Genomic DNA, 19,291 nt, shown 5'->3' on the forward strand with positions numbered 1-19,291 from the left:
GTGCAATTCCACCTGTGGTGTGCGTGAACACGGGTGTGTCTGTCCGCACAAGGCTCCAGCGCCCTCGGGGCTCCTCCAGGCCTTGGGCCAGCGTTCCCCAACCCCGAGTCCTGGGGCGGCCCTTTTCCCCGAGGAGTCTGGAACGCTCCAGAAGGGAGGGAGCAGAGCCCTACCCTGTTCTTTTCTGTCCTGGCTATTCCTGGTCCCTTCCTGGCTTTCCCCAGGGCCAGGGAGACTTTGGGCGGGGACAGCGGGAGTCCGGGTAGCAGCCTGGTGGGTGTGGGCTGGAAGGGAGGACCTGACCTCTCATTATTTTGGGGGTGATCCTCGGGGCCTTTCTTCCCCTGAGGAAGGCAGGAAGTGGTTGCAGCTAGCAGTGCCTGTGCGTGCCATGGGACGGTCACTGGGCCCACTCCGAAGGTCCAGGGTCAGCCCCTGGCGAGGGCAGGAGGGTGGGCTGCCCGGGCCTGGGTGCCCAGCTGCTTTCCTGGACCCCAGAACAAGGCAGGCTCAGCCTGGGCAACCTGTCCTGGAGCCAGGTGAGCTAGGGAATCCAACACTGTCCTGGTGCCCGGGTGCATTCCCTTCCAGCATGGCAGGCTTGGGGACTGGCTGCCCATGTTGCTGACCCCATGGAACCCTCCCACTGAGAGGCCAAATCCCAGGACTGGCTGGGCAGCTGCCCACAGGTGGACGTGAGGAGCTTGTGTGCGGGCCCGGCTGGGGCAGGATCCTGCTCCACACAGCTGCAGGGGGTGAGCCTCTGCTTGGTCCCAAGGCCATTCCAGCTGTCACTGGACCCTCGGTCCATGTGAAAGAGCTCCCCCTTTGAAGCCTCAGTTTACCCAGCACCTTCCCTCCCCCACCTAGTCCTGTGTTCTGCAGCTCTGGGACTGGCTAGGCTACGTCACACTGTGCCTGTCTGGCTCATCCTGTGCCCAGCCCTCACTTCCAGGCCATCATGGTCACACCCATCTGCCCTCACTCGCTGTCCTTCCGGCCCATCGTAGTCCCTGCGGGGGTCGAGCTGCAGGTCAGAGCCAGCACCCCCTCCACCTGGTCCGTTTTGAGTCATGTGACCCTGTGCCCTAGACACAGCCACAGGCGCTTCCCCTTTCTGCCTCCGGCTGCCCACTGCCCCCAACCCTGGCCTCTGGCAACTCCTGACACTGCTTGACAGCAAGCCCCACCTTGTAGGGGTACCTGGGGCAGATCTGGAGGTACCCTAAGACTCCCGTCCCTTGGACGAACTCAGCCACCCCTAGGGCAGTCCAGGCCCCTTTGAGCCCCCAAGCCCAGCTGCAGGTCTCCCCAGGCCAGGCTCCCGCATGGGCTCAGCCCCTGGGGCCCCTGGAGAGCAAGGGGCCCACTCCTTCCCTACTTGGCCTTGACAGATCACGCTGCTCAGAGTGCCAGCAGCTGCCTTCCACATCTGCCAGTTGGGAAACAGTTCAGGTGCTGCTATGGGCTCCGGCAATGGAGGCCACCAGGTGCCCCCTGCACCCCGACATCTGACCTTCCGTTGAGGCCCAGGGCCAGCAGCTCAGTGCGCTGCTCCAGGAGCTGTGGCCACAGGAGGGACTGTAATTCTGGCCTGTGTGCTCCCCTGAGGTGCGCTCAAGGTGCTGGCACAGGTCTGGAATTCTAGCTCAGTTGCCTAGCTGTGGTGGAGGGCGGCACATTGGTGCCACTGAAGAGCCCAGAAGTGACAGGTCCCACAGAGCCTTGCCCGGGGGCTCGTGGCCAAGCCTTCATGGGCAGCCCCGTTGTAAGCTGAGGCGTGAGGGGCTGCAGCACCCAAGGCCTTGTCCCCAGCCACAGGAACAGCGGTGAGCAGACAGCTTCCAGGGCTCCTGAGCCATCCAGACGCAGGGCCATGCCAACCACCCCCTCTCCAGTGTGTGGGAGGGTTCCAGAATCCACCAGGACCGGCTGGCTGCTCCCCTCTGGGGTTCTGCTTAGCCTTCCCCTGTGCTTTGGGGGGCCTCCTGGCACCAGGTGCTAACATGGTGTGTGCGTGTCGCTAGGTGAGGCCCATGTGGGCCCCTCTGGCCACGAGAGGCCAGAAGTGAGAGGAGTGTCTGGTCAGCGTTTTTTTACAAGTGCATTTATTGAAAGATCTGAAAATAGTAAGAAGGCTTCTAACAACAGTTAACAAATTCTGAGGATGTTAACAATGGGAACATTAGGGATTTATTTCAAAAACCCAAAGCTTTCCAGGCCCCTCAGGACCACACCGCCTGGACTCACTGTCACTGGCTGAGCCAACGGCACCCCTCCTGCATCTGCCTGTGCTGTCTCCTGGCTACCCAGAACTGCGAGGGGCTCATGGGCAGTGGCACTGAGACATAGCCTGTACTTCGCCGACACCCCCAGAGGGACCCCAGAGAGGGTCCCAGGGAGTCCCACAGCCGCTTGCGTCCATAGGAACCTGCAGTGCCTGGCCTGGCCAGTCCTGACCAGCCTGGTAAGAAAACCTAACCAGGGCCCAGGACTCAGCGCAGCCAGACACTGTGGCGGGAGGTCCGTGGACACAGCCACACAGCTCAGCCACAGCACCACACGGCTCCCAGGCACATGGGGCCTCTGCTCGCAAGCACTGAGCCCTTCCCTGGGCGGCAGCTGCCAGCAGCCACACCGGACTGCACACGCATGTAAACACGGACACCAACCAGAACAGCTCCCTCCCAGCAGTGTGCGAAAGCGTGTACAGAAACACGTGTGGAATGTGGGGTCTGTTGGCAGCACCCTGGGCAGAGAGGGAGCCTGAACAGGTTCCACAGCAACCCAAGCAGGATCCTCCACAGCCCGGGACTCTCACTTCTGCCACCATAGGACTGTGCCTGCGCCTCTGGCAGTGCCCAGAACCCTGCCTGGGAGGCGCTGGAGGCTGCTCAGGACGCGTGGATTGGAGGGCACCAGCCCATCGCTCATGTTGCGTGTTCAGAAATACCAAGAAGACAGATTTAAAATGTTAAAAAGTAGCTTGTCTGGTCAGTAAAAGGCAGCTCAGGCAGTGGTGACGCCACAGTGGAGGCCGCAGGTGCACCTGCCTGCCTGGGATCCCCGTGTGCCAGGGCAGCGGAAGAAAATGAAGACTTCAGCAGCACCCGGGCCCCTGCCTGGACGTGACAAGGTCTAGCCTTCCTCCTCACCCTCCTCCTCCTCGCCTTCCTCCTCCTCTGGGAAATGGGCCTGTTTCTTGCGCACATTCCAGTGCAGACACTGGGCCAGGCTCTCAAACCAGTCGCTCACGGCATCGCGGACACAGATGGACGGGAGTGGGTAACAAGAGGTAGTGATGCTGATGCTGCGGGCACAGACGGGACACCGCTCAGGGGAGGGGCCTCACGTGGCTCCGCCCCCAACGCTCTATGACCCTCCAGCCCGGAGGACCTCTGGGTCCACAGCCTCCCAGCCCCTCACCTGTCTCCATGGCGGATCTCCTGCCTCTTGCGGCCATCAAAAGACACCCACGCGGTATTCCTTGCCTCTGGCGACAGCGTGATCTGTCAAGGCCAAGTAGGGAAGGAGTGGGCCCCTTGCTCTCCAGGGGCCCCAGGGGCTGAGCCCATGCGGGAGCCTGGCCTGGGGAGACCTGCAGCTGGGCTTGGGGGCTCAAAGGGGCCTGGACTGCCCTAGGGGTGGCTGAGTTCGTCCAAGGGACGGGAGTCTTAGGGTACCTCCAGATCTGCCCCAGGTACCCCTACAAGGTGGGGCTTGCTGTCAAGCAGTGTCAGGAGTTGCCAGAGGCCAGGGTTGGGGGCAGTGGGCAGCCGGAGGCAGAAAGGGGAAGCGCCTGTGGCTGTGTCTAGGGCACAGGGTCACATGACTCAAAACGGACCAGGTGGAGGGGGTGCTGGCTCTGACCTGCAGCTCGACCCCCGCAGGGACTACGATGGGCCGGAAGGACAGCGAGTGAGGGCAGATGGGTGTGACCATGATGGCCGGCACGTTGGGGTGGACCATGGAGGCCCCTGCGGCGGCTGCATACGCTGTGCTGCCCGTCGGGGTAGACACGATCACTCCTGACAGGAGAGGGTGCAGGTGTCAGGACCCCCCCCCGCAGAGCTTCTGGGCCCCGGGCTGGGGTCCTGGCCTTACCGTCCCCTTGCACAGTGGTGATGAGGTGCCCGTCCAGGTAGACGTCCACATTGGACAGGTAGGATGAGGGGCCTCGGTCAATGACAACCTCATTCAGGACCTGGAGGGGCATAAGGCAGCTGTGTCTCTCCCGGCCAGGCGCTCATCGTAGCCACGATGCCACGGCCGAATCCACAGACCCGATACCAGTCTCTCCCGGCCAGGGTCACCACAGCCACGATGCCACGGACCTGGTACTGCATGGTTTGCTTTCCTGTGTCCGTGTCCAGGCTCGGGGCAGGCACCCCGTTCTCGCCCAGCCCGTTGTGGACAGCCACCTTCTTCCCTCGTAGCTCCTTCACCACTCTGACCTTCAGCCGGCTGCGCAGAACCACCGCAGCATTCCCTGGGGGCCAGTGGGGTCAGCAGGGCCACCCAGGGGAGGCCAGAGGGCCACCGGCCCACCGTGACGATGCATGACCCCTTCCGCATCTCAGGCAAGAGCGTTGGCCTGCTGGCTGCTGCTCCACGGGCCATCCGCTGATGACTGTGGCCAGGGCAGCCCAGGTCCCGGGGCAGCCAACTTACCTTCTATCACCTGAGCGACTTGAGACTGAAAGTTCTCAAAGTTGAATGGGGTCAGGAAGCCCAGGGACCCCAGATGGAAGGCCATAACCGGAGGCACGCTGCCCTGTGACAGGGAGACAGGCCACTCAGCACGGCCGCCCAGCACAGGCTGCTGGGGAGACAGGCCGCCCAACACAGGCCCAGGTGGCAACAAGCCCTGGGCCCTGGGGACTCAGCTCTGGGGGCCACACCCCAGACGAGCCCTAGGCCAGCCCAGGCCCTGAGCTACACAGGTGCAGCCAGCACTCAGAAGGCCCCTCGGTGCTCCCAGAGCAGCAGGGACCACACAGCAACTGTCACCTGCTGGACATGGAGCTGGAAAGAAGCCAGGTGTATCCTCACGCTAGCGACCCCTCCCCCCAGCCCTCCAGCCCCCCACCACAGTCACCTGGAAAAGCGAGGATGCGTACAGCAAGGTCCCGTCCCCCCCCAGGCAGATGATGAAGTCTATCTGGTTGGAAATGTCGTCGTAGTCTGGAACACAGGAGGCCTAGCCCTGTCGCAGCTGCCCCGTCCCTGCTGCTGCCCGCAGCGTCACCCCGCCCCCTCACCTCATCCACCCCCCCAGGTTCACCCAGCCCCTCACCTCATCCACTCCCGCAGGGTCACCCCGCCCCCTCACCCTCCTCACCCACCCCCACAGGGTCACCCTGCCCCCTCACCCTCCTCACCCACCCCCACAGGGTCACCCTGCCCCCTCACCCTCCTCACTCACCCCCACAGGGTCACCCTGCCCCCTCACCCTCCTCACCCACCCCCACAGGGTCACCCTGCCCCCTCACCCTCCTCACCCACCCCACAGGGTCACCCTGCCCCCTCACCCTCCTCACCCACCCCCACAGGGTCATCCCGCCCCTGGCGCTCACCCTCCTGGAAGGTGCAGAACTTTCTCTTCACCGGCCCGAAGCTCTCGTCACCCGCGATGGCCGGGTCCTCCAGGGCTTTCTTCTCCACGTACACGACCATGTTGTTTTCCTGGAAAGGGGTGCACTTGAGCCCAGGGCCCGCCTGGCTACAGCTCCCAACGAGCCCCGCCGTGTGGCTGGGTGACCATGGAGCGTTCCTGGCTGTAGGTCGCCTGCCGTGGGCTCTGCTGACAGGTTCCTGTCCTGGGGGTGGCTGTGTCTGGCACCCCCCAGCAGCTTCCTGCCCTAACTGACTCCCACCCATGCCCATAACAGCAGCTCGAGGAGTGCCCTCCTGTGGTGGCTTGGGGGCTCTGAGTGTCCCCAAGGGCACCTGCAGGGTGCTGTGAGATCGCTGCTGGGGACAGCCACCACCTGCATGCATTCCACTGGTGCCACCAGTAGTGAGGTACGGTGACACTCCCTGGGGCTCTGGGAGGTGACGAGGGGAGCCCGGGAACACATGAGGCACTCACTGCTCTCGCCAGCACGGCCATGGAGGTGCAGCCAGAACCAGGAGCCAGCCCGACCTGCCCTGCCTGTGGAGTGCTGCTCCAGTGCCAGGCGGCTGTGGGTCAGTGTGTGAGGACAGGGGAGCAGGAGCCAAGGCCATGGCAGTACCTTAGCTGCCTGAGCAGTGTCAGCCCCAGGCAGGCTCGGCCGTGCGGGGTGCCATGACGGAAGGGGGTGCTGCCGGGCCACACAGCCAGGAAGGCAGGGTGCCAGCAGAGCATGGGGCGCAGCTTCCCGCCAGCGGGCCTCCTGCACTTGGGGGCACCCTGTAGCAGACCTGGAGCGCTTGCCAGCTCCCGGCTCCAGTCAGGCCCTGCTGTGGCCATGGCAGGGCCAGAGGAGCGAACCAGCAGACGGGCTGTACCGAACATGCAGGAAGGCTGAAGCCCACCCTGCTAGCTGTGGGCACGCTCTGACAAGCTGCCCTTTTGTGCCCACCCAGAAAAGCTCCCCTGTGCCTGCCCCCCACTAGGCACTGTGTGGAGCTGGCCAGGGACCTGGGACTACAGGAGACAGAATGTCCACACCACGTTCAGGGACTGGGGGGCCATGGTGACCCTGAGGGCAGAACCTTCTCCTGCCAGGGCCCTGGGGACTGTGGTGACACCGGGCAGGCTCACCTGTACCAGGTGTGCACAGAGCTCCTTGAAGGGCTGCAGCAGGCTGGCGTCCCGGATTTTCTTGATGACCAGCACACTCCTGGGGGGCTTGCTCCACGTCAGCCGCTGGCGCGCAGGGTCCTGGATGTGCCTGGTGGAGGAGACAAGGCACGCCAGCTCTGCACACGCTCTCCAGACAAAGGCCCACACGCCCTGGACAGGACACAGCTGCCAGCCACCAGGGGCTGGCTCCTGGACAGGCTCAGCCACATCTGCTGGGCGGTTGCTATGGCACCCACCTCTCACCTCGGCAGCCTCAACCCAGCAAGCACCTGTTCCCTTACGGAGGGAAGCCCAGGCCAGCGTCCACGGCAGCTGCCCAGGACTCTCTCCCCGTCCCCCGGCCCAGAACCTCCTGTGTGAGGGAAGCAGGGAAGCCAGCGGCTCACCCTGTCAGCTCAGGACCGATACCACACAAGCCAGGATTCCTTGCTCATTGGCTGCTGGGCCGTGGGCCCTGCCTCTGGGGGAGGCACAACAGACAGTGTCCAGGAACCCAGAGAGGGAGGCAGGGGATGGCCGTCTCCTCCCAGCGTGCCGCCCCCAGTGGAGAAGCGCTGAGGGGATGGCGCCCCTTGCTGATGCGGGGTGCCAGGGAGAGCGGCGGCCAGTCAGCCGGCCCACAGCACTTACCCTCTCCAGGCGTCGCCAGGGGGCGTGGGGCCACCCATGACACCTCCACGGGCCTCCTGGTCGGCCCCGTCAGTCACATGGCTCGCAAGGCACCACCCCCTTCCAGGAGACGGCCGACGCGTCCACAGCATCCTGGTCACACTTTGCTAGCGCCAGCTGCATACACAGCCCTGCCTCACCAACACCCTCCCGGCTGGGCATTGTACACTCATCAACCTAATTTCTGCACCATCAGAACCAAAGGCAAAACGTTGTAGAGTGATTTATCAAAATTTTACAGAAACAATCAAGCCACAGGTTTCCTGAAATTATAAAACCACAGAGTTTTCTGACTGCCTAGTCACACACGGCAGGCGAGCGCGGGCAATGCCCGCAGCCCACACAACGCTCCAGCTCGCTCCTCCGACCTCGGCTCACGGACCCACAAGGCAGCAGGTGGCCCAAGCAACCGGGTGCCTGCCGTCACCATGGGAGGCCTGGGCTCAGCCTGTGGCTCCCAGCTCTAGCTAGGCCCAGCCACGGCAAGCACTTGGGTAATCACCCAGCAGACAGAAGCCGTCTCCACTCCTCTGCCTCTCCAACAGGCAAGAACAAACCAAGGAACATCAACAGGGCCCATAGGCACGGCCAGACTTTACCCCTGCTCCGTGCGAAGCTCCGAGGCCCGGCTGTTGTCCCGCTGGCCTTGGCTCCAGCACCATGACTGCGCAGCCTCCCGGCTCTCGCAGCCTCACGCGGGCCTGTGGAACCGGCCCGGCCCGTGGGAGGGGTTCTCGGCCACTGGCAGGTGAGAGGGCGTTCACTCCAGGAGCCCGTGACTGATCAGCACTTGGCAGAACCCCGGGGCGCATGTGGGCGGCTCACGGCCCTCCGCCCAGGGCAGAGGTGACACTCACCCACACGCCTTTGACCCCAGCTGCACTTCCTGGTAGTCCAGCTGACCCAGGCTGGGCCCCGCCCACGGTGTCGGTTCAGGCTTGCACACCCACCCCCAAGCCTGATCAGAGACCAGTCCCTTGGCCTTCTGCTGGGTCACCCGAAAAGGTGCTGAGCCTGCCAGCAGGCCACAGCTCCATCCTGACTACTGAGCATCCTGGCGACTTCCAAGGGACTTCTGACATCAGGCTGGGTCCTTAGGGGGCACTACACAGTCCTGGAACGGGCCCCTGAGGTGGGGCAGAGCCAGCCAGTGGCCCTCCTCAGACCCTTCCAAGTAGACGTTGCCCACCCCCCCCCACAGCAAGCTCATCGTGGAGGCCACTACAGGTGCACAGAGGCCAGGAAGTGGCGTCCAGGGAGTGGCTCTTCCCAGACCAGGAAGTGCAGGGAGGGGACCTGCTGGCTTGGAGCAAACACAGAGGGCAGGCCAGTTGGGAGAAGTGGGCATGGCTGCTGGCTTCACAGTCATGGTCAGAGAGCCTCAGCGTGGGGACTAGCATGGCTGACCAGATGGGGCTGCGAAGCCATGGGTGAAGGCTGGGAGTCTGCCAGGGTGGGGTGGCCTGGCCACAGCGTAGTCCTCCCTGCCTGGGCTTATGATCTGGGGTCAAACTGCCAGCAGCAGAGCATGGACAGGTCAGGTCACAGCCCCGGCCCTAGCTGTGGGGGGAGGGACCAGCCAGGCCACAGAGCCTCCTGAGCCAGGAGCCCTGGCTGGTCCTGGGCCAGTACCAGGCACGGTCCACGGGCATCCCCCAGCAGACAGCCCAGGTGCGCTGCTTGGTGAGTTCTCTGGCCCAGGGCACACCCCGGCCTCCTGGCTGCCTGTTAGGCCTCCTCTTTCCATAGAACCGGCCCTGAGCACCCGCCACCTCCTAGGACCTGTCCCTGGCTGCGACTCTGCAGGGAGGATGGGAAGGATCCCACTGGGTAGGGGCATGGACCCCCGCAGCTGAGCACACATGTGACGTTCAGACATGAACATGAGCACAGCTCAGAGTCATCTGCCCTGAGACCGCAGGCCACAGACCCCAGCTAGAACGGCCCAGGCAGCAGGCACTGCTCAGGCCAGGGCCCGAGGCTCGTGAGGCCAGAGCCATGCAAGGATAGGGTATCTTTCCAACAAGGAAAATCAGATGCAGAGAGCTAATCGGCATTTCCCGATCTTGGACTAATTACAGGAGAGGCAAACTGGCCGCACCCTGCACGCCAGAACAGGACAACTGGGCCCAGGCCCGGGCCATGTGGGCCAGTGCGGGAGGCCAGCCCCCAGTGGGCCAGTGCGGGAGGCCAGCCCCCAGTGGGCCAGTGCGGGAGGCCAGCCCCCAGTGGGGCCACCTGTAGGAGGCCAGCCCCTAGTGGGCCAGTGCGGGTGGCCAGCCCCCAGTGGAGCCAGTGCGGGAGGCCAGTCCCCAATGGGCCAGTGCAAGAGGCCAGCCCCCAGTGGGGCCACCTGCAGGAGGCCAGCCCCCAATGGGCCAGTGCAAGAGGCCAGCCCCCAGTGGGGCTGGGGACATCCCTGTGGGGCCACCTGCATGAGGCCTGTGCCCAGTGGGGTTGGGGACGTCCCTGTGGTTTTGTCAAAGCCTCCGGACACACACATACTGTTCCTTCTCTCAGAGCCATCCACCGCGTCATCCCGGCACCATCCACCGCGTCACCCCGCAGCCCGCACACTCCCAAGGGACACCTGCCCCAGGGCCCCTGCGACTCACATGATGGTTTGGGGGTTCTGAAGCACGCAGGCCTTTGGTCCAAAAGTGGTCACTGGGCAGGGCCCATGCAGAGAGCGTGTTCTCCTGTAGGGCACACAGGGCGGGGCTTGTCAGGGCTGGGAGGCCAAGTGTGACTCTGAAAAGCTCTGAACAGGGGCCAGCCCAGCCCAGGGACATGGGGGCTGTGCAGACCAGCCCAGCCCAGCCCAGGGACACGGGGGCCGTGCAGACCAGCCCAGCCCAGGGACACGGGGGCCGTGCAGACCAGCCCAGCCCAGGGACACGGGGGCCGTGCAGACCAGCCCAGCCCAGGGACACGGGGGCCGTGCAGTTAGCCCAGCCCAGGGAAATGCTGTCTTAGGAATGCTGTCTCAGCCCTAGGGAACTGAAGCCCCAGGGGGCCTGTGTCCCCCCCCACCCCCCGCCGGAGCTCAGGACACTCAGGGGAGGCTTCTGGTTTGTACCAAGGCTCCGGAAGCCACGATGAGTGTGTGGGCCACGTCCGTGCCTGGTTGCAGGTGGTGGTTTAGTGCCCGGGCCTGTGCCATCCACATGGGGAACTTGGATGACAGTGGTCCGGACGTAGGTATCAGGAGTGAGCCAGGCTGGGGGAGCTCAGCCTACCTGTGCGTGCCTCTCTCTGCCTTTCAAATATGTAATTGTTTAAAATCTTTTTCCTTTTTAAAGATTTATTTATTTTTATTGAAAAGTCAGATATACAGAAAGATGCTCTCTCTGCTGGTTCACTCCCAAACAGCCACAACGGCCGGAGCTGAGCCGATGCAAAGCCAGGAGCTCTTCCAGGTCTCCCACGCGGGTGCAGGTCCCAAGGCTCTGGGCCGTCCTCGACTGCTTTCCTGGGCCACAGGCAGGGAGCTGGACGGGAAGCTGGGCTGTAGGTACATGAACTGGTGCCTATATGGGATCCCAGCGCATGCAAGGCAAGGACTTTAGCCACGAGGCTACTGTGCCAAGCCCTACAATCTCTTAACAGAAGTATTCACTCTGAATCATATGGAGTCATTGAAACACCAACTTTTCCAACAAAAGTGACCCTGACACAGCGAATCCTGGGCAAAGCCTCAGGAGCAAGTGCAGGGCTGGGCACGGGGCCAGCTCACTCCCCAGCAATGGGCTGGAGGCATCCCCTGACTTCCCTCTGCTGGGAGCCATCTGAGGTACAGCGTCTGTATGGGCTGCACAGCGCGGCCACATCCGGGACCCTCTGAGCAGGCATCTGGGTGGCCTGGGTAAGCCCTCTGAAGGGAACCGGCTGCACTGCACAGATCCCACTCAGGGCTGTACAGCCAGGCAGGCGGTCCGGGCCTGTAGACAGCTGACTTTTTCCACTTTTTTAGAATGTACTTTACCTTTATTCAAAGGGCATATTTACAGAGAAGGAAGGACAGAGTTCTTCCACCTGCTGGCTTACTCCACAAATGGTTGTAAGAACTGAAGCCGGGTCGCTCTGGAGCCACAACTGCCTCTCAGTCTCCCACACGGGTGCAGGGGCCCAAGTACTTGGGTAAGCCTCTGCTGCTTTCCCAGACCAAGGGCAGGGAGTAGGACGGGAAGTGGAGCAGCCGGGACTTCAACTGGCACCCACACGGGACGCTGGGGCCACAGGCGGAAACTTGGCCTTCTATGGTTCCACCGCCCTGTGCTTCCCAGGGAGGGGCCCTGTCTGGGACACCGGCCCCCTCCTCTCCTTGGCCCTCTCCAGGCCATCCACAGAGGTGGCTGCTGGCCACCGCCCACGGGCAGGAAGGCAGCTCTGCAGAGCATGCACACCAGCGGCTGCTCCCTGACACAGACACGCAGTCCCCACAAGCAGGGACACTCCTGCCCAGATGGGGTTCGCTGTCACCACTTCCTGTTTGGTGCTGGTGAGGTGACACAGTGGGTCATGCTGCTGCCTGGGATCACACTGGCTGCTTATCAGGCTCAAGCTGCGGCTACTTGCTTCTGATCCGGCTCCCTGTGAGTGCCCAAGTCCTGGTGCACCCATGGGGCAGACCCGGAAGAAGCTCCCGCCTTCCGGCTCCGGACACCCAGCCCTGACATACATTGGTGGTACAGTGGTAAGCACAGCTGCCTTCCCACTGGAGAATGAACTAGCGGGTGGGAGACTACTCCTTTTCTATTACTCTGTGTTCCAAGACATCCTTTAAAAACATTCCAGCCACAAGCAGCTCGGCTGCGGGACACGAGCAGAACCTAGCAGAGCAGCTGGGCCAGCCTCTGGCAAGTTCCCATGGCCAAACCCCTGTATCCCCCTTCACGGCCCCCCCACGGCCCGCAGACATTGGCCACCTGGACCCTGTGCAAGCACCGTGTGCCCAGGCCCCATCCACAACCAGTGGCCAGAGGGCAGCCTGCCCCCAGCAGCACTCACAAGGCCGTCACTGGCCACCGTCAGTGTGCACGCCAGCCGAGGGTTCCTCCACAAACCGGGGGCCGTACCTGAACTCCCTGGTGCTGCCCGCGGCTGGCGACGCTGACAGGCTGCGGGCCTTGGCCCGGCCCCGGGTGGGGGGCACGTCGCTCCAGGCCTCGTCCCCATGACATGCTGAGCAGTGGTACGGGGCGGAGTCTGGACTTAGCTCCTTGCTGCCGCTCATGTTTTCTTGTTCCGTTCCTGAAGTCGATCAGTAGTAAGTTTGGACAGAAAAGCAGTGATAGCTCAATGTAATCATTAACAAATACACCCAGCTACACAGAGCAGCGATAACCACGTGCCTGCCCGTGACAGGAGGGAAACAACGCGGCTGGCCCATCTGCCAACCACCTCACCCACCACAGGGGAGGCCCGGCAATCTCCCTGCACACTGCAAACACTCCCAAGACCAGTGGTCACCGCCCAGGGAGGGGACACGGCCCGTGCAGCAGAGCCATGCTGAGCCACCACGGCCTAGTGTGCCTGCCCGTTTAGGACGCCAGGCCCTGCAAACAGGCCCCGGAGTGTCCCAGAGAAGCTCAAACACACAATCTCCACTTCTGATCACAACAAAAAACCAAGAAGAGCACGGCGGGCCAAGCCACCACATGCAGCGTTGCCACCTTGGGTGTGCGTCATCGATCCCCCCACTGTGCCTAGGGCTCAAGTGTGGGGCCCCCCCACATGGACACGCCAATGGAGCAGGTGCATCCTGGCTTTGGGTGGCCCAGCTCCAGCCTCTGGGCCAAGGTACCCTTGCAAAAAAGCGCAGAGTGGAGAGAGAGGACACACAGCAAGCAGGGCGCGGACAGCCGGGCCACACTTGCTGCCCCTCAGTCAGCCAGCCCTGCCAGAGCGGGGACACGCAAGAGGGGAGCTGTGCTCCAGGGGCCCCGCACTCGCCAGCACCCCTCCTCTGCCCGGGGTCACCCTGGGCAGACTCTAGCGCCCCCTTGAGGTGCTGCACAGGGCCTGCTCCCGGAGCTCAAGTGTCCTCACAGGAGAGCCGACCGACAGAGCGGCCTGCAGGGCAGCAGGAAGGGTGTGTCAACAGACAAGCCTGGCCCCTCATTCCCGACACTGCACATCCAAGAGCTCCACAGGAGAAAAGGTAAGGTATGGGTACAGGGCACAGCCAGCTGTGGCCAAGGGATTCATCAGACTGCCAGGCTGGGAAACAAGGATGCTTGGTCCAGACAGACGCAAACTGAAAACCAGAACCGCTGAAAGCCTGAGCTGCTGCTGCAGGCCACTGGGCACGCTGACCGCCCAGAGTACCTGCTGGGGGGAGCCCACTGGGCACATTGACTGCCCAGAGTCCCGCCAGAGGGGAGCCCACTGAGCTCACACAACTGCTTCCTGATGTCAAGCCAGGGCGGCAGAGGGCCCCTCTCCCGCTCAGTGCTCGGGTCCTGACAGAGGCGCTAAGCCGCTCAGCCCAGGAGCTCTCGGGGAGACCAGCAGGTCACCAGCCAGTCCTGCTGGAAACAGCCCGAGGTGTCAAAGCTGTTCCGGACACCAGGAGCCTCATGCCACGGCCACACCCCAGCCAGCAGTGAGACCCAGGGGTGCCAGCCAGCACCCAGGGAGAAGGGGCTCCCATGGGGGGAACCTCTCTCCTCTACACCAAACTGTGCCTTGAAAAAGTAAACAATCTTAAGCAAAGGCACGCTGCCTCGAGACGGATGGCAGGGCGCGCCCCTCAGGGCTGCCCTCTCTCCTGCGTGCAGTGCCACCGCGGCCTCGACCTTCACTTATCTCCCCCCCTCCGCGTGCCCTTTCATGGACAAGTTGCTCAGAACTTGAAGCTCTGTTCACCCAGCCGACACGCGGCCCCGTGCAGCCCCGGGCAGGGGCAGCAGCCGCCCAGCGCCCCGTGCGCCCGCCTGGGGCTCGCTCTGCTCGGGCGCACCCCCACCCTGCCGCTCAGCCTCATCGCGAGCACCCACATACGGGGCAGCGGGGCCTTCTCCCGGGAAGGCCGACATTTTCCCCGGCTTGTTTTCCTGGAGCACAAGCCGCGCCTCCGGCCACGCCGGGAGTGGCGGCGGGGTCAGGGCTCCACGCTGGGCGGGACGGGGCCACACTTCCTGGGGACGCGGAAGCAGCGGGCCCGGCGGGGGCGCGCCCGGGGCTCGGCCCTTCCCGCGCGGCCCGCTCGGGGCACTCACCGTCCGCCGCCGCTACCTGGCCCTCCGCGTCCCCGCCGCCGGCCGCCCCATGGCCGCCCGGACCCGGCGCCGGCGCCGCCGAGCAGCTCGGGGCCGCGGCCGCCCAGTGCGCAAGCGCGCCCGCCACGCACGCGCCCTGCCGCCCGCCGCGCACGTGGGGCGGCCGGGCCCCCCGGGGCTGCACTCACCGGGCGCGCCTCCCGGGCCGCCGCGTCCAGGACTGGGGCCCGCTGGCCGGCCGGCCCTGCCCCTCGGCCCGGGCCCCGCCTCCGGATCACGCAGGCTGCGGGTGCGGCGCGCTCACGGGCCGGCCTGCGCGCGCTGCGGCCTTCGCGCGCCCGAGGGGCCCGGGGCTGCTCCCGGGAGGCGGGAAGCAGGGGCCGAGGCCGCGGAGCCCAGCGCGATGGCCTCTTGGGGCGCTGCCCAGGGACCGCCTGGCCAGGGACTGAGCCCCTGTCCCCTTCGGGCCTCAGACTCCGTGCAGGGCCCCTTGCCGGGCCTTGGCTTCGGCACAGCTTCCCTTCTCCCAGGCCCGCTGCCTGGAGCCCTGCCGGCTGCCGGCCTCACCTCCTTACCTGCAGGCCCCTGGCTCTGGGGTCAGCTGCTGCCTCCAGAGAGGGCCAGCAGCAGGTCGGGGCAGGCGACGGGCAAGGCCCGCGGGAACCGGGGATTTCTCAAGCCTGGCCACTTCCCCTTGGCTCCCTCAGCGCAGCCCTGCCCTTCCCGCCCCAGGGGCAGCCCTGAGCTCACGCGCCCAGCCTGGCAGCTGCCTGCTCCTGCACAGGCCCGCAGCCCTTAGGGGTCCTGGGGCTGGCAGAGATGAGAAGAGGCCTGACCTAGTGACCTGGAGGGGAGAGGCTCCACCAGACACTAGCTGCGGCTGGCTGGGAGGGGCACCACCCACGGAAGCCCTGGGAGGCTGGGCAGCCCGGGACATGACCCAGAGGCTTGGGCAGTAGTGGCTGAATGCAGGGTGGAGCAGCAGTTGTCCCTAACCCCACCCTGGGCTGCCCTCCAGGCAGAGACTCGGGCTTGGGGTGGGAAGGCAGCCCCAGGCCCTGGGCGGCAGGCCAGACAGCACTTTCCTCTGGGGATGTACCCAGCCTGGGGTGGGGTGGCGAAGCTGGCTTTAGCTGGCCTGCAGCTCAGCACCCAGAAGGGGATGTGGCTGTGGAGGTGTGTCCTGAGCTGTCCACAGGCCACCTCACACACGGTCAGCACCCATGGTGCAGGCCAGGTCTGAGGCATCCAGAGCCAAACCCTGGACAGGCGGCCTGGCGGGGGCAGCCTCTGTGGGTCGCCCGTCTCAGCGTCCACCCTGGACAGGTGGCCTGGCGGGGGCAGCCTCTGTGGGTCGCCCGTCTCAGCGTCCACCCTGGACAGGTGGCCTGGCGGGGGCAGCCTCTGTGGGTCGCCCGTCTCAGCAGTAGGGCAGCAGACAGGAAGTGGAACCAGCAGCAGTGAGGAGGGGCTGTGGCTGACAGTGGGTGCCAGGCGGGCAGATCCACAGGCCGCCATGTCTAGGCAGGAGGACCTTGAGCCCAGTCTTGGGCATGCCAGCCAGCTGTGCATTCAGCAGGGGGCAGTGCCCTCAGCGGCTAGTGGCAGCCACACTGGGTGACCAGTCTACATCGCACAGGGCCCTGCTGCAAGTTCCTTGTTGAGGGTCCGGCTCTGCCAGGCCCAAGGTGGCCCCACACTGTGTAGGCCGTATGGCATGCAGGGTTGGGGCGGGCAGTTGGCACCTGCTAGGCAAGATGGAACGTCCTTGGCCAGCCTCCACACTTGGGACCCGTGTGAGTGGCTGCTTCACCAGGCAAGTGGGCAGGTCCCAGCCATCCCTTGGGAGAATTTCTGAGAGAAGCGATCAGCAGTGCCAGCAGCCAGAGACCTGCCCGACCCCGGCCTTCTCGAGCCAGTCACAGGAGTGTGAGGGTGACAAACAGGATTCCCTAAGGAAGTGGGGCAAGGGGAGGGAGGCCAGCCACCCCACTTTGAGCACCTTCACACACCACGTGGCTGTCAGGGCAGCTGCTTCTGAAGGTGGCCCCTCACAGATGACCCCAGCAAACAGGGCAATGGGGGATCCCCATCACAAAGGGGGCAGTGGACAGCAGCAGAGAGCAGGTGGCTGGGGGGGTCCCCACGTGGTGGGACCTCCACTGTCAATACAAGGGAACCCAGAGGGGGGAATGCCTTCCGTTGAATGCACCGGAGCGGTGGAAACCCCAGGGGCCTGCCCCGAATCCTGGTCGTTCCGTCAGGCAGGAGGGTGGCTGGGTCCCTGAACACGGGGCCCATGGGCACACACGCTGCTCACCTGCTGAGACAGCAGGTGTCGTCGGACGCCGTGTACAGACCATGGGAAGATGAGGGGAGAAGAGCTGGCTGGGGTGGGAGGCATGCGTCTCCTGCAGGCCTGACTGGGGCTTCCCAGGAGCCCCTCTGGGAGTGTCTGAGCAGGTGCGGGGGTGGTGCAAGCCTGGGGAGCCTGTGGCGGCTGGAGTCACCACAGCGGAGGGCCTCGTGTCAAACTGCTTTATTACGTCTTAAATAACAGCACAGTTTAATAGAGGGTCTATCTTGCATCCAGCTTCCTTGCAGTACAGACTTAAAATTAAATACAAAAGGCGAGAGGGCAGAGGGCGCAGAGCTCTACAGAGGTGTCTGACAGGAGGAGGAGGAGGAGGAGGAGGAGGAGGAGGAGGGGGAGGAGGGGGAGGAGGGGGATCAGCTGTACTCTCGTTGCCAGATCCAGGCCCGCGGCAGGTCACGGCACAGGTTCGTACAAGACGTCGCGCCACACGGGAGGGAGAAGCCACAGCTCTGCTCTGATGGAGGTGGGGTGGGGGTGGCCACGGCTGCAGTGGAGGGCACAGCTGTCCCTGCGAGGCGGCCAGGAGTAGCTGCGTGTCCCAGACGCACGGCCTCCGGTGCAGATGGCTTGATTCCCGGGGGGCAGGTGCGTGGCGGACGTGGGACACCTGGGCTCTCCACCACCATCTCCCCCGGAGCCAACAGCAGCTGCCTGCCAACAGGCCTGGGCTTTTTTTGATTTTTGTCAGAAATAAGGACACGGTGACTTTTCCCGGTAGCCAAGCGTGCAGAGCTGTGCCGCTTCCGCTGTGTGCACAGGGCAGGCCGCGACGGCCACAACTGGGGCGGAGTCCTGCAAGGACTTCTGAGCGTTTCTACAGCATGCGATTCTAAGAATAAACCCACCCAATATGGCAAACAACCAGTTTTTTAAAATTTAACTTAGAAAGTCTGAGATCATTATTTCCAAACATTGATTTGTACATTGTTTCATACACAAGCAAGCGACTGGCTACCCAAGCACCACACACCGCGCACGTTCCTCAGGGGGCAGGCGGGGGAGGCAGCGTGTGCCTGGCAACGAGAAACGGGGGTTCTGGGGAGCTACCGGACAGAAGTGGGCACATCTAAGTAGGATAAGGATGCTTCCAGAACCCTGCTACAAACACAAGTGGAGTTCAGACATGGTTACAAGGTCGGCACACCTCAGCTCGCTTCGCGTGGACATCACAGAACAGGGTCACGGGTCTAAAACTGAAAGGAACCAATGGGAGGGTGTCTGCCTCAAACGACACTCCTTTGCCTTCTAGGTAACATTTTATTATAATATTTCCTCTTAGGATTCATTCAAGACAAGAAGGAGACAAAGACGATGGCCCCGGGAGGAAAGCACAGCTCGCTCTGGTCGCCGCACGCGGCCCTGCTCGGGGGTTGTGCTCTTGGTTCAGCGACGGGTGCAGGAAGGTCTTGCCCTTCTGATGTGCTGAGGGTGCGGGTGTCCACGCTAGTGTGGTCGGACGGGAGACGCGGTCACTGTGGCGCTTCAAGGTCGGAATGCTCTTCCAGTCACTGCGGTGGCCGCCTGTGTGTCACACAGAGGGTTACCAGGGATCTGCCCGGGCCCACCTGCTTGCCCGCTGGAGAGGGGTGCCCGGCCTTACCAGCTGGCCTTAGTTCCAGATCTTGAGGAAGCTGTCCCAGGACCCCGTGGCCACAGCCATGCCATCATCGGTCACTCCCAGGCAGCTGACGCGGTTGTCGTGACCAGCCAGGACACCTGGGAGGGAACACAGCACCGTGACCTCCAGGCACCCGGGGGCGCCCACGGCCGCCTCTGGAGCCTGTGCCCGAGGCAGGGATGGGCTGGGAGACTCAACACCCATGGGCCGCGCCCTGGGGGGCCAGCATGGTGGCACAGTTGCTCAAGTCACCACTTCCGGTGCTAGCATTCCCAGGAGAGCCGGTTCAGGCCCAGCAGCTCTGCTTCTGTGCAGCTCCCTGATACGCCTGGAACGATGGTGGAAGATGGCCCACTGCCCGGGTGGACTAGAAGCCTCCTGGCCCAGACCTAGCTTCCAAGCGACTCAGGGTGAGGCGTAGCAAGAGCAGCTCAAACAAGAGTGACAACCACAATTAAGACAGAAGACCTGGGGTGCCATGGGGAGCCGTGGGATAAGCTGCCACTGGTGGTGCTGGCACCCAACTCCATGCTGACGGCCTGGGAAGAAGCTGAGGAAGGTAGCAGAACATGGGAGACACGGACAGAGCTCCTGGCTCCAGCCATCGCAGTGGT

General features: G+C 63.9%; 2 protein-coding genes across 4 annotated transcripts in view; both read right to left on the reverse strand.

Moving 5' to 3' along the window:
* Positions 1 to 2,942: 2,942 nt before the first annotated feature.
* Positions 2,943 to 12,868, reverse strand: NADK (NAD kinase). Of its 2 annotated transcripts, XM_012931120.3 has the most exons (11): positions 12,538 to 12,868; positions 10,075 to 10,158; positions 6,749 to 6,878; positions 5,577 to 5,685; positions 5,099 to 5,184; positions 4,672 to 4,774; positions 4,335 to 4,489; positions 4,105 to 4,204; positions 3,871 to 4,028; positions 3,427 to 3,509; positions 2,943 to 3,310 (listed from the first exon to the last, which is right to left on the reverse strand). In XM_012931120.3, the coding sequence occupies exons 1-11, from the start codon at positions 12,693 to 12,695 to the stop codon at positions 3,139 to 3,141; spliced, it is 1,338 nt and encodes a 445-aa protein (XP_012786574.3). In that variant the 5' UTR covers positions 12,696 to 12,868; the 3' UTR covers positions 2,943 to 3,138. The 2 variants fall into 2 exon arrangements, with proteins under 2 accessions (XP_012786574.3, XP_058530221.1); XM_058674238.1 differs by lacking the exons at positions 10,075 to 10,158; positions 12,538 to 12,868 and adding an exon at positions 7,421 to 7,726.
* Positions 12,869 to 18,223: 5,355 nt separating this feature from the next.
* GNB1 (G protein subunit beta 1) overlaps positions 18,224 to 19,291 on the reverse strand; it is a 48,117-nt gene continuing 47,049 nt past the window's right edge. For both annotated transcript variants that reach the window (XM_058674260.1, XM_058674267.1), the window contains 2 exons: positions 18,660 to 18,775; positions 18,224 to 18,580 (listed from right to left, as the gene is read on the reverse strand). In XM_058674260.1, the coding sequence (XP_058530243.1) occupies positions 18,669 to 18,775 (107 nt within the window). In that variant the 3' untranslated portion in view covers positions 18,224 to 18,580; positions 18,660 to 18,668. The remainder of the gene's footprint in view (positions 18,581 to 18,659; positions 18,776 to 19,291) is intronic.

Source organism: Ochotona princeps, chromosome 2 (genome assembly GCF_030435755.1).
Source record: "Ochotona princeps isolate mOchPri1 chromosome 2, mOchPri1.hap1, whole genome shotgun sequence".
NCBI lineage: Eukaryota > Metazoa > Chordata > Mammalia > Lagomorpha > Ochotonidae > Ochotona > Ochotona princeps.